The 15114-nt window shown below is 34.8% G+C and overlaps 1 protein-coding gene across 2 annotated transcripts in view; it reads right to left on the minus strand.

The window, feature by feature from the left end:
* RAB3GAP1 (RAB3 GTPase activating protein catalytic subunit 1) overlaps positions 1-15114 on the minus strand; it is a 29914-nt gene that overhangs the window by 14200 nt on the left and 600 nt on the right. For both annotated transcript variants that reach the window (XM_058194028.1, XM_058194038.1), the window contains exons 3-15: positions 12479-12554; positions 11571-11703; positions 10783-10861; positions 10378-10497; positions 9817-9982; positions 8712-8811; positions 7242-7323; positions 6400-6468; positions 4457-4530; positions 2780-2872; positions 2083-2249; positions 1581-1679; positions 1171-1343 (exon numbers count right to left, since the gene is read on the minus strand). In XM_058194028.1, the coding sequence (XP_058050011.1) occupies positions 1171-1343; positions 1581-1679; positions 2083-2249; positions 2780-2872; positions 4457-4530; positions 6400-6468; positions 7242-7323; positions 8712-8811; positions 9817-9982; positions 10378-10497; positions 10783-10861; positions 11571-11703; positions 12479-12554 (1431 nt within the window). The remainder of the gene's footprint in view (positions 1-1170; positions 1344-1580; positions 1680-2082; positions 2250-2779; positions 2873-4456; positions 4531-6399; positions 6469-7241; positions 7324-8711; positions 8812-9816; positions 9983-10377; positions 10498-10782; positions 10862-11570; positions 11704-12478; positions 12555-15114) is intronic.

The following is a 15114-nucleotide window of genomic DNA, read 5'->3' on the forward strand; positions in this document are numbered from 1 at the left end:
ATGCTGCCAATTTCACAAAAAACATATATAGGTAGTGCTCAACTTATGACCACAACTGAGCCCCAAATTTTCACTGCTAAGAAAGACAATTGTTAAGTGGATTTTGCCTTATTTTATGACCTTTCTTGCCATAATTGTTAAGTGAATCACTGCAGTTATGTTAGTTACATGACTGTTAAGTGAATCTGGCTTCCCCATTGATTTTTGCATGAAAAGATTGCAAAAGGAGATCACATGACCTCAGGAACTGCAACCGTCGTAAATACGAGCCAGTTGCCAACTGTCCAAATTTCCATGGGGACACTGCAATCGTCATGTAAAAAATGGTCATGTCACATTGTTGAGGGCCATTGTAACTGTGGTCACTAAATGAATACTGTGTTTCCCCGAGAATAAGACTTTGTTTTATATTTTTTTGCTACCAAAAAAGGCACCAATCTTTTTTTTTGGGGGGGGGGGTCGCCTACTGACTCACCTCACTTGCACACATTGCCCCAGACTCTTTTTGCCTTTAGGAACTTTTGAGGCTGGCAATCCGGATCGATCCAGAGCTCTGTTATCAGCTACAGAGGCCTTTAGGAAAGCTTTGCAGGCCTTGCCAGCTGCAGAAGAAATGGGCCAGCGAGGCAGGTGTTGGGGTGTGCAAGGCCCACCCCTCACATCCCCACCTAGCTTAAATTTTATCCAGGCACCCTGAAATGGGTGGGATCTTAATTATTGGGGGGGGTAGGACTTCTATTGGGCGTACATGTAAAAATCAAGCTAGGTCTTACTTTCGGGGTAGGCTGTATTTTCAGGGAAACACAATAGTTGTAAGTCAAGGAATAACTATATAGCCTGTCATCAACTTAAGTTAAGATCTTTGTGTCACAGCCTAGTAATCTTTTGAACATATCTTGTAAATAACAAGACTCAGATACTTCATAATTTGTCAACCAAATCTCCCCCATAAAGCTGTTTATTTTAGGCAGCTTAGAATCTCCTCCTGAGCAATCTACGTAGATGATACAAACGTATCAAGCTTTTTCTCCTTTTTATGTTAAATAAAAGAAACTGACTGCAAATAACCTTTTGAGGTGGCAGTAACACTTCACTCTCTCTTCAAACTAACTCTGAGGAGTGTTATTGATTTCCTATTAGTAATAACTAAATAATAGGCCTAAAACTCACCCTGGGATGAAGAAGTTGTTCTCCCATCTATAGCGCATTTCCAAGACAAATTCCTGCCAGAGGTGTGCAACCCCTTTGACTCCGCCATGGTAAAAGTTGATCATACAAAGACAAAGAGCCAGTTTGTATGTCAGACTTTCTGAAGGAGCAGATTTGAACTGGATGTAGAGATTCTACATATAAGGACAAATGAAAAGAATCTGTGAAACAACATTAAACTTGTGCACAGAATTGCAAATTGTATTCTAAATCGTCGAATTCAGTTTTAATATGCACAATTGTTTTCTTTAAAACAAAGCATTATGTGCTTTTGAAAAGGCATGCTAATCAATCCCATGAAATTTGCTTTTCATTTGAATACTAATAATTAAAATCTGGTAGATGTTTTTCACATATGCATTTGAACTTACGGAGTCTTCACTATCTGGGGGTGGAATACTTCCTGTTGAAGTATTAGTTCTAGCTTCAAATCCATCTGCTGATTTGTCAACAGCATCAGGGAATAAATACTAAAAAGAAAAACATAGCTTCAGTTTTCAATTTTTTTCACATGCATTAGATGTTACCATCACATTGCTCTGAAACATGGCTACTATACACCTAAATCATTATTTCTTCTGCTATGAAGCTATCAGCAACACATTTTATCAGCCAATGTGATTAATAGAGCATCAATCTAATCTCAAAAGATGAATGCCTGACAGCAACCTCACTGTTGTTGTTTTTTTAACTGAGCTTAAAAAATGCTTTTCCCTGACAATGCCAGACATTTAGCAGCAATCCTTTTTCAAAATGTGACTGCTAGAAGATCTCTATTTCCAGAGAAAGGTCAGATTTGTTATTTAAGTGAAAGATAACAAAAAATCACTCTGGGCTCAGACAATTTATAACTCATCATAAAATGTAACTCACCATGAGAACGGTATTCAGGACCTCATTATTTAAAGGGGATTCATCTATGCCTCTGTGCTTACGAATTTTTTTCTTTGCAGTGTGAACCATATTTGTCACTGACAATTTATGGATTGGGACTGGTGCTGGCTCTGTGAGCTTGGACAAAGCATGGCTTATATCGGCATCTACAAAATATCAAGTTTTTGCAAAAAAAAATAAAAAATCAGCGATCCAAATTAGTGTAATCTGATTTCCTTAGTATCTTTCCATCTTGCCTCACTTAACAATGGTTACCGAGACCAGAATTTCCTTTGCTAAGTGACATGATTGTAAATAACAACATTAAACAAATCACCGCAGGCCTTTAAAGGAGAATGTCACATGGTCACTATTAGTGATTTCCTGCTGGCTTCTCCACTGACTCTGCTTATAGAAAACTGGCAATGGCCACAAACTGCAATCACATGACCACTGAATATTGCAACTTTGTAACTTCAAACCAGGAAACTAACTTATATTAGTATAAGGACCAGTTTTAAGTACTGCTCATTCAGTGTCATCATAAGTTCAAAAGTGAAATGAGTAGTTGCTTAAGTAGTTCTTAAAAAAAAGCTCACATAAACTGTTACTCATTGTTCTATTAAACACTATTAAATGTTTTCAGAAATCCAAGTGTACCAACCTTTGATTGTTTCAAAAAAACTATGAATTTTACCTTTTCCTTCCTCTTCAAACGCTGATCTTCCAAGAATCTCATCAGTTGATTCTTTCCGACGACATAATTTGAAAAATTCAGTTACAAAATCACCTGTAAGATAAAATAATCATGCAAATACTTTACTGTTTTCCAACGAAGACATACTCCATATAAATAATATTGGGATTTAGTAGAAAAAGTATTCTATTCTATCGGACTTATAATTAGCAATTTACATTCAATATATTGGTTATATTAAACAATTGGTTAATGGGAGGGCTTTAAATTTCATATTATAAGAGTAACTAGGATTTAAGATGCTCACACAAATACAGGTATTCCTCAACTTATGACTACAATTGAGCCCCAAAAAATTGTTTCTAAGTGAAACATTTGTTAAGTGAATTTTGCTCCATTTTACAACCTTTCTTGCCACAGTTGTTAAGTGGATCACTGCAATTCTTAAATTAGTAACACGGTTGTAAAGTGAATCTGGTTTTCCCATTGACTTTGCTTGTCAGGTCATAAAAGGTGATCACATGATCCCAGGACACTACAATGGTCATAAATGTGACTCAATTGCCAAGGATCTGCATTTTGATCACATGACCACAGGGATGCTGATTGTGACAGTGCGAAAAATGGTCATATCACTTTTTTCAGTGCCACTGTAACTTTGAACGGTCACTAAGTGAACTGTTGCAAGTCAAAGACGGCCTGTATAAAAACATTGTGAGAAAACCATTAAGAAGATAAAGAGAATAAGGATTTCAAAATTAACTATGAATAGCTAACCATATAAATCAGCGAGTGCTAGCGAGTGAAGCCATCTCTGCGGTTTGCCTGCTTTTCTCATTGCTTATCTCTCCAAAGATAAGTTGTGCTTTAGAAGCTGTTTTAAAGCAGGGGATAAAAACCAGCAAACTAATGTGCTGAAGCTGACCAGACTAAGGTCAGTTGAATACCTGGTAGGCAAATTCCCCCCCCCCCACATTTTCCTCCCCAAAAACTAAGCTGCGTCTTATACTCTGAAAAATATTATAAGTACAGCAAATGAAGCCATAAAATTATTAGTTTTTTAAAAATCTCAATTTTACATTAAAAACATTTTAGTGCTACGTTTTCTGAAATAGAAACGTATTTTAACTATTAAGATATAGAAAAAAATAGCAGATTGTTCTTACTGCATTCTTTACCACAAAACCTACATGAACTTTTCAGTGTCACACAGTGCTATATCAACTTCATATCTTGCTGTAATACAGGTAGTCCTCGACTTGTGACAATTGAGTCTGAAATGCCCGTCGCTAAATGAGACAGTTAGTGAATTTTGCCCCATCTTACAACCTTTCTTGCCACAGTTAAGTAAATCACTGCAGCTATTAATTTAGTAACCCGGTTGTTAAATGAATCTTGCTTCCCCACTGACTGCATGTCAGAAAGTTGAAAAAGGTGATCACATGACCTCAGGGCACTGCCATTGTCATACATGAGCCAGTTACCAAGTGTCTGAATTTTTATCACATGACCATGGGGATGCTGCAACTGTTGTAAGTGTGAAAAATGGTCATAAGTCAGTTTTTTCATAGCCATTGTAACTTCGAGCAGTTATTAAATGAACAGTTGTAAGTCAAGGACTACCAGTAATTTGAAAGAAAAAAGGCAAAGGATAGAATAAAGCTCAAGAATGCTTACTCAGTAAGCACTGTGGATTTTCAGCTTTTCTGACTCTCACAGACCACTGAGGTGCTTGAGCAGGATCCAGGTCTCTTTAAAAACAAAACAAAGAAATATGTTAACTTTGTTTCACCCAAACACTGAAAAGCAGTGTTCGAATAAAAACATGAGTTTTGATAATGATCTTTAGCATACTCTGACAAAATAAAATAAACCCCATTCCCCATCTTTTAGGTAGGCTCTCTGCCATTTTTGACTAATGTGGTTATTTTTATAATCTAAAAGGTGCAACGGCTTGCCTAGACAATTTTGAATTAGAGCATTTTCTGAAAATTTCCCCATGTTAATTATTCCAATTAGCATATTAGTCTCAATGTGTGTAATGGATTTCTGAGGCCCTCAGGACGGTAAATAAAAGGACCCAAATCTCCATTCCCAGGAGCTCCTTGGTCTTCGCTCCTGTTTCAATTTCTCCTAGGGTAGAACTTGGTAGTTCCTGCTGCCACTATTGTTGTGACTCCAGCTCCCGAGCCTGTTCTCATGAAGGAGGAGGAGAGTGAGGGAGAGGAGCCAACAAGGGCTCCCTCTCCAGGTTCCTCCTTCCTGGCAATGCCTCAAGTGCCAGTGGAAGGCCAGGAAGAAGGCGTGTCTGAGCCTCCATAGATAGAGGACAAGGAGGATCAATCCTGGATAGACCCTAGGCACCGTCGGCAAGAGAGGCATGCGCAGCAGAGGAAGAGGTGTGGCAGGCCCAGAGAGTGCTGAGTCACTGAGCCACACCCCACAGGGGATAAAAGCGGGTGGGGTTGCCATCTGGCCCTTGTGACAGACAAAAGCTACTAAGGATGAACTGCATCATGTGAGCTTCAGACAGTTTTTGGATTTAAGGCTTGGATTTTCGTGAGTAACTCTTGCCTATTCTGTAGACTCCTGGTTGCTTTGGCGATGGACTGTAACACACTGACTCTTGATAAGAACTTGGCAGGCACTTGGGGAATCGCTGCCAGAACTTTCCTCTGCCAAAGGGAACCAGGCCAAGTTGTAAATAAATTGCTGGCAGACGTTCTTCGAAATGTATGTTTTTTAGGTGAAGTGGAGAGGACAGAACAACTATTTTATTTTCCAGGGGATGCCTCACCTGGAAATCATTCCCTAATTCCAGGGTATGGGAAGGCTCACACTCTATGCTGCTTTTCTTGTGATTCTAGCTCAATTTCTTAGAACAAAGTCTTGAAAAGCAGCCACCACTTAATTCTGAAACTGCCAAACTTTTCCTAAAAGAAAAAACAATTCCTAAGTATTGGAAGATCTTAGTGCTTAGAGTACAGCAAGTTCTCTTTCAACCAAGGTTTTTATACAGATGTTGGATCACCAATGATCACTGCTTCCTGTTTTGTTTCCATTAGATTCTTTCAAACAAAAAAACAATATTCACATAAGAAAAAAGTATTACTGCACAGTGTACTTTATTCAGGGCGAATGGATTCAACTGCACCTATTAAACGGTCAATCTTAATATTATTATATATATATATATTATATATATATATATTATATATAATAATATTATTACAAACATTACTACAATGTATACTATAGCAGTGATGGCTAACCTTTGTGCAGGGCCCATACATGCGTGCCCACCCACCCCCTCACACACCCCTGCCATGCACATCAGAGACCCAAACACCAGCTGGCCAGTGGGAGGCAACCACGCATGCGCAGTGGAGCTGAACTGGGGCAACAGCTCACGTGCCATCAGAGGGCGCTGTGTTCCACCTCTGGCACCTGTGCCATAGGTTCACCATCACGGTTCTATAGGAAGCCTTGTTGTATAGAATTGAAAACTTAAATACAATTTTAATTATATTTATTCTATAGGAAATGGAGAAGTCTGACTAAAATAGAGTTCTGGAATTCTGAACTATAAAATCTAATCAAACGGAAAAGTATGTACTTACGAATAAACATCATTGTCCACAATTATGCCCTCTGTTAAATGGGGCCATGTAGCTGCTAAATGGAGTTCACTGGAAGTAGAATCATTACTTTTATAAGAAATTTTAAAATTATAACAAAACAAGTATTATCATGGATCCAAACATAAGACTTGCAGAAACAGGAAGTTACTCATGAGGGTATCTCAAGAGCAAAACTATTCAATGATCAGATTGCTTGAAATTGATGGTATGATTTTGCATCAATTTGGGAAAGAAATATATATATAAACCTAAACGACACTTAGCATCACTTGGAAGAAAATAAAGGAAAGAAACCCCTCCTAAACTTGGGGAGGGGAGAGGGGGGGGAACCAAAATCCCTGATTTATGTATGACATAGCTGCACCCACCTATCAAGCCTCCTAATTATTAAGTATGGTCTTTAGCTTAATAATTAACCAAAAGACTGTCCATCACTAGAATGAGTGACTGCAAAAAAAGCATATTCCCATTGGTTATAGCAAAGATAAGCAAATGGCTGCTTATAATTCAGTTTTTAACTGTCTATGGAAATTCAAGGTTACTATTTTATACGTACCAATTTCTTAAAATATGCAGTGGAAACCCAATATTTTCTTATCACTCACTGAATAATTTTAAAGAGAATTTATGTATGTTTATTCATTGCCATAATATTATGTTCTCTAATAGTGAGTTTACAGAAGAAATAAATCTGATAACTTTAATACATGGATAGCAAGACTTAATAAAAACCTTATTTATATGTTACACAATGTTGTTGCATAAGCAACAGTTCTGTTAAAAAGACGTCTGAAATAATAATAATAAAAAAAACTTCTTACCTAATAGGATCTTCACAGGCACCAAATGGTAACTTTCCAAATTCTACGCCTCCAACTTCACCTCCAACTAAAGCATCTATATCTATTGGCAAAATATATAGTTATGTTTATACAGTTCATATAGTTATACATACATACATATATTTTAAATATTTTGTCGTATTATTCCACATTAAATATATATTCTAATTCCTACCATCTGAGAAAAGGATGATATTGCCACAACAAACCAGTAAGATCATTTTAGACACAAAAGTTTAATCTTCTGCTTAATGTTGATCTCACCTTTTATGAGATACAGTGGGGTGAAGAGATAAAAAAATTCGTACAATTTCTACACAACCTCTTCTTGAAAAAAGTTCAGATTCTTCAGTTTGCAATAATTAGCATTATGGAGATGGTAGTAGAAAATATGTGCAGATAGTCCTTGACTTACGATCACAATTGAGCCCAAAATTTGTTGCAAAGTGAAACAGTTGTTAAGTGAATTTTGCCCCATTTTATGATCTTTCTTGCCACAGTTAAGTGAATCATTGCAGTTAAGTTAGTAACATGGCTGTTAAATGAATCTGGCTTCCTCATTAACTTTGTCAGAAGGTCGCAAAAAGGGATCATGTGACCCCAGAACACTGCAAATATCATAAATACATGTCAGTTGCCAAGTGCCCAAATTTTGATCATGTGACCATGGGGGATGTTGCAATGGTCATGTGATAAAATGATCATAAGTCACTTTTTTCAGTGCTGTTGTAACTTCAAACAGTCCCTAAATGAACTGTTGTAAATTGAGGACAACCTGTATCAGTAGAACAGATTCTTGAACAACTAAATCTACTACAAAGAGGAATCCCAATATATGTGGTAACCTGCTAATGTTAATGCATGAAGACTTCATTTTACAAGTAATTCTCAACTTATGAGCATAATTGAAATATTTTTTTATATTATTTTCCAGTGGTTGTTAGGCAAATAAATTTTTTCCAATAGGTGTTTTCTGACAGAAATCAGAAGTAAATGTCACATAGCTAAAAATATAATAAAAAAGTAAGAAAAATAAAAAAACTGCAAAAAAGACAAATAAAATTTTAGAAGAAAATATTTGTAGCTCAAGGGTGAATTGTGTAATCCTTGGTGCTCTCTGAGTTTCTTGCAGACGTTTCTTTATCAAACTAAGTATCATCTACCTAGTTTACCTACCTATGTCTGCAAGAAAACAGCCAACAACCCTACGAATAAAATTATTATTTTGCTATTGTGATTTACAGTGAGGAACAAAAATCTTTTTCCCCTTACCCTAGCCTCAAAGCAACTGTCACATAATATTTAATATACGTTAAACTTTTAATTTATTTGTCCTATAAACAGAACAGGGGAAAGAAGAATTCTTGTTGCATGTTTCTTTGGTTCTGATCTACTTTTGTACTAAATTCCACAACATGAAATTGCAATAGAAATAAATCGGTTTCCTACCTGGAGGTTGTTGAGGCCAGAAATACTGCTGCCAATCTTGAAGTATATATGTAAGCCTAATACTTATATTAATTGCAGGCAGTGGAGTTAACGGGCAGCCCTGGAAAATATACCAATAAGAATAATCACAAAAAAATGTGAGGTCCAGAACATTAGACATTCCTAATCTTGTGTTTTAACCCAGATAATAGAAAATATTTCTGAAGAATAGTTTCAAAATTGTGTATGAATACTTTTTGCAATCAACTGAATTCTACCAATGTTCTTCTGAACCATTTTAAAGTTCAAACTAAGACTGATTCACAAAAAATGTATCTCTTGTGAGCATTGTATTTGAAATGACATAATTTGTGAGATGAAAGACTTTCCCAGCATATTGGATATGTGACAGAGAACAATACAAGTCATTTTTAATCATTTTGTATTGAAGTGAAAAGGCAGAACTTTAAATTTTGAAACCTTTCCCTACTTATACTGTTCATATTTAATCAGATCAAAAAGAGTAGGAATAAAAACTAAAGTCTGAATAAATTATAAATGGTACATGATATAGCACAATCTTCAAAAATATTTAATCTGCATGGCATTTCTGAGTAACCTCACCTAAAGTGGCCCATTCAAAATACAGGTAGTCCTTGCTTAATGATCATTCATTTAAGACCATTCACAGTTGCTACAGTCCTGGAAAAGTAACATACAATCAATCCTTTCATTTACAACCATCGCAGTATCCTTGAGGTCACGTGATAGTGATCAAGGTGTTTAGCAACCAGCTCACACTTACAATAGTTCCAGTATCCCGCAATCATATGATAAGTCATTTCTGACCTTCCTATCTGGCTTCTGACAAGCAAAGTCAACAGGGAAGCTGGCAGAAGGTTGCAAGTTGTGGTCAAGTGATGTCTCACTTAACAACCATGGCAAAAAAAAGGTACAGTCAAGATGGTGCCTCACTTAATGAATACAATACTTATTTTCTGGTCTCTACTGTGGTTCTAAGTTCAGAACTAACTGTAGCATAAGAGTTACTGCACTTGCTACTTTTGGGAAGATCATTTGGGGCATCTTCATGCACCTACCACGTGCATACACAAACTATACTCACAATCTTAGATTTGAAGATATCCAACAATCCAGATAAGTGACTATACTGACTGGGTACTTTGCGAAGATGAACCATTTCAAAGTCAGTTCTGACTCCAGGACCTTGACACTCCCCAACATACATTTTCCGGTGTCTATGATGAATTTGCACAAATACTGGCACCTGGCTGAAAAATATTGAAAATGTTTTCAAATAAAGATGATTGTACTCTTGGAGGACTACTGAAAAAGCCATACTGAAAACTCAGCAAAGAAGCAACTTTATAAAATTATTATTATTTTTTGCTTGTTGTTAGCATCTTGTCTTGTTTCTGCAAGCTAGTAAAACAAGGTTCTTCATGTGCACCTACTTTGCTACAACAGATAATGCAGGATTATAAAAGTTAACTTTATCATTGTATATAAACAGAGGTCTAATCCCATTCCCTTCCAACACTGAAGATGTTATTTAGCTGGATAACGAAACTCTGCACAAAAACAACCAAGCTCAGAGAGCACCAAGAACTCCACAGTTCAACCGTGAGCTACAAATATTCTCTTCTATTGACAAAACTTTACTTACCAGCCTGTGTTGCCCAATGCAATAGAAACTGAACTCAGAAGGAGATTACATTTGGATTCGCTAAGAACTGCCTCATTGTTTGCTGCTGGTGCAATAACTACAAGTTCACGCAAGCCATACCTAGAACAAATGAAATATTCCACTAAATTTAGATTTCAAAGATTAAGAGAATTAAGATGCATCTATCTCTATTATTTAAATATTAAAACAATAATCTCTCAGCTAAACCCCACTAAAGATTTAACATGATCTAACATCAGGCAAAACCACTAACAATATTCTTTTTGGTATCTTGCATTTTGTGGCATAAATAATTAGTCTATGAAATGTATTATTTAATCATAATTAAAATACTTACAATTAATTTCTTAAATTAAAATGTAAGATTTTAAATAACAGACATACCATCTTACTAGACAGTGAGCTCTAGGAGGGAAATCATTGTTCATGCATAGAAGATCTTGCATAGCAACAGGAAGAACATCTGTTAAACCATTAAAGATGAAACAATTAAGTCTTTAAGGTTTCAACCAGAACAAAGGTTTTGATTAAATAGCCAACATGGGTAATTTGATTTTTAGTCCAAATAAACAATCAATTTTAATTAAATTTAATAAGACATCAATCAGTTTAATTATTGTACAATTGTAAATACTAGTTGTCCTCATAAATACACTTTCACAACTATTAAATAAAAAATAAGCATATCAGCCGTTGGTTTGATTTTGGGTTCTTTGAGTCAATCAGTCCCTGGACAAGTCCTTGCATTTTTTACGGTAAGATTATGGAAGTGGTTTGCCATTACTACTTCCTAGGGCTGAGAGTAACTGGCCCAAGGTCATCAGCTGACTTTGTGCCAGGTCAAACTGGTACCAAACTACACCAAATCAATTCTTATCAACTTATATATTTCCCTTTTCAATTGTCTAATGAAAATGGAAGTTGATACCTTCTTTTTAAAAATATTACCATATATCTGTATGCTCCTTCAATGAGCAAGCTATCAAATATGTAATTTATTAGAGTATAATGTTGTCTATAAGTACTAACTTCACAGTGTATCACAATAAAAAATGATGTTCTGGATTAGCCAGAGTCTAGACACTGACACCGAGATAGGCAGCATATAAATTTAATAAATAAAGAGATGCTATGAGCTAAATATTTTTTTGAGCACTTAAAAATGTACCCACCTTCTACTAATTCATCTTTTGCATTTTTATCAGTTGATTTTTGGACTAGATAATGATGCGTCACGGAGAATCGAAAATCAGCAAAAGTAATTTCATCAGATTTCTCTTCCCATGTTTCAGTGGTATATACACCCTATATATCAGACATAATTATGTAATCAGAAAAGTTATCTTAAATACTTTTAATCACATTTCATAGGAAATACCATAGTAAAAATCCATTGCTACTCCAAAAAGCATTATGTTTATTCATATAAAAATTCTGAAAAATTTAATAAAATAGAAATATAATTTCATTCCTCTGAACATCCATTGGCTCTTTCTTCCTAACCTATTGATTAGTACTTTTGTTTCATTTTTAAATCAAAGTAGATATGAATCAATTATTTAAAAAATAAAATCTTTTCTTAAAATATTTCATAAAAACAATCACAGCTCAAAGGCAGAAGAACAAAAAAGATTATTAGTATAATTTAAAAGTTGATGATTCTAATTCTCCTTGTATAACTCCTCAAAACAGAGCAATCAACTGAACTGGTACTGACTCAGCTCCTAATGACTTCACAAGTACACATTTGCTTGCCTGACACTTAGGAATAACATTCCATTTTTGGTGTTTAATGAGTCTGAAAAAGACCTAATGAAATAATTGCTTTATTATGTTATGTATCTTATAAAGATGACATCTTTATCATTCAGTAATAAAAATATATTCAGATTATGTGAAACAACAGTGCCTTTTTACTAGAAATAATCACAGAATATTCCTAACTAGTGAACTAGCAACTAAAATTATTTTGCTAATTTAAATTAAGGCCACACTGTATTTTCATATGTTGACTCACTGTGATTTACTTTTTCTTATATTTACAATGGCCTCTAAATAATTCCAAAGCAAACATTCTTACCTTTTCTAAAGGTTTGCCTGAAGAAATGTTAATAAGTTTCCAGTCATTCAAAACTTCTTCAACTCTGGAAATAAATCTAATAAGAAAATGTTCGAAAATCATTAGTATTAAAATCCATGTTTCTAAAAATAAACATAATTCAACAACATACCTTTTTTTGCTTAATTTAAAGGAAAATTCATATTTAAGTCATTTTTTCCAAAGTTTAAAACAACAGCTATCAAATGATGGATCACAAAAAGATCAAGACAATGTGCTATACACAACCATATATCAGAGCTAATAGGGTCTTTTGAACTAATTTATGATAAAATAATTCCAAAGAACAGGAATCAACACAAAGTCCTATTTAGATCTACAACTGATCATATTCAGGAAAAAAAAGTCTAAGTTAGCACATATAATTTATAGAATAAATGTATTTAAGAATCAAACATTAGGGAAATATCACACAAAGCATTAAAAGTAAATGTCATTATCCTGAATTAGCATGCCAGGCACAGGCATAACTCAACACAAGTTAATAAACAAGGAAGTCAAAAGCAGTGATGACTCATAGTCTTCAATTTATGACCAAAATTCAACCCCAAATTTCCATTGTTAAGTAAGGCAATTGTTAAGTGAGTTTTGCCCCATTTTATAATCTTTTTGCTACAGTTGTCAAGCAAATCACTGCCATTACGTGAATTATGCAATCATTAAGTGAATCTGACTTTCCCCATTGACTTTGTTTGTCGTAAACTGGCTGGAAAGGTTTCAAATGGTGATCACATGACCTGGAACAATGCAACCATCATCAGGTAACCAGAGTTGCTGCATGGTCATAAGTGTGAAAACAATCATAAATCATTGTTTCCAATGCCATAGTAACTTCAAACAATCATTAAATGAAGGGCTTTAAATTGAGGACTATCTGCACTTTGAAATGGTGAATCAAATCCTAATTATATGAATTAATCGAAAACAGATTTTTTTATATTCAATTTAGCCAAACTGATGAGCTGATTATTTTGCAAGTTGCGTAGCTATTGTCTCCTCTGATTCATTTGGAACGTTAAGACTGACTTTCATCTACTTGATCACTGTCTAATGACATTTGCTAAAGATCACAGCTTGATCTGATGAAGAGAATTAATAGAGCTTGAAGTCATAACGTATGGTATCATAGTGGTTATATTAACACCCCACCCTTTTCATTTCCCATTTTATATTTAATTAATATGTAAATATTCCTGTACATATACCTCTTCTTTGCCTTGAACAAAAACAAATATATTGAAAAAACACACAGGAATAGCGCATACAAAATATTATTGCACTGAGATGCCAACTTGATTAATTGTCCTATAAATATCGTAGAATATGTTATATTGAATGCAACAGAATTTACTTCTAAGAAAGCATACTCAGAATTAACAGATAAGTATTTCTAATAAATATGGACAGTAGCTGAAACACATAATAGTCATAGCTAGATTTCACATTTCTGCTTAATATAGCATAATTTCAGAGCATCTTTACATAAATGTTGAAACAGGTTCTTAAATAGAAACTATTAATAACACTTTTGTAATAAAGATAATTCATATTTGCATCCTGTAATATCAGGCAGTTGATATATTCTATATATTCAGAGTCACATCCCTTCAACAAGGAACCTGATAGAACCCAGAAAGGGAATAATTCTGTCACAATGCTGACCTAATGAAAAAGCAGCCTTTTCCACCTTCAAAGATTCAAACAACCCTAATGCTATTTTCCTCACTGCTCAACAGCAACCTTTTTTTATTCAGGGCACCCTTTGAGACTTATTTCTCTTTGTGACTCTTCTCAGAGTCATTGTTAGCTGGAAAAAATGCACTTTTCTATTCAAACCTTTTTAAAATTCTGTTCCTGTTCTAGTTTAGCAGTTTTCTTGGTTTTTTTTTTAAAGAAATAGTTGCCTCATTTCTAGAACTGAGAGAAAGTGACTAGCCCACAGTCACTTTCTGTCTAAGGCAGGACTAGACTCACAGTCTCCCAATTTCTAGCCAGATGTTTTATCCATTAAACCAAGCTAGCCCTCTGTGTTGTATAAAAACAAAGTATTTGTAATAGCTAACAAAAACGGTTAATTCTATGCAGACAATGAATCAGTACTGAGAATAAGGTGTGAATTATGGCACAAATATCATATGCCTGGCAATTAAGTTTCAATCACTCTCTCAAAAACTTACTGCGGCTACCCTAGAAATGTAGCAAGGACCCTGAAAGTTGATATAGCTCTACACTTTTATTTTTCACTCTATATACTACCCAAAGTTGTTGACAAGTTTGGCAACCTAATTGAAATATAAATAAAGAAGTAAATAACTACCCTGAGCAACTTTATATTACAGGCACTGTATCAGGATTTATTCTACATAATTTTCAATATTTTGTCATATTTGTCTTCAGTATCTTTTGTGAACTCAATCATTCTCCCAGCACAAATAATACCCTTACTATACCTGAGTTGCCAAGTAATAGCAAGCAACATAAGACTGGAAACTTTTTCACTTGCCCAATGTTAAGTAAATGTATATATTAAGTAACAGTATAATCAGTCTACAGAAAATATTTATAGGTATCTCTTAAATACCAGAGACGCTAAGCAA

Source organism: Ahaetulla prasina, chromosome 1 (assembly GCF_028640845.1).
Source record: "Ahaetulla prasina isolate Xishuangbanna chromosome 1, ASM2864084v1, whole genome shotgun sequence".
Classification (NCBI taxonomy): domain Eukaryota; kingdom Metazoa; phylum Chordata; class Lepidosauria; order Squamata; family Colubridae; genus Ahaetulla; species Ahaetulla prasina.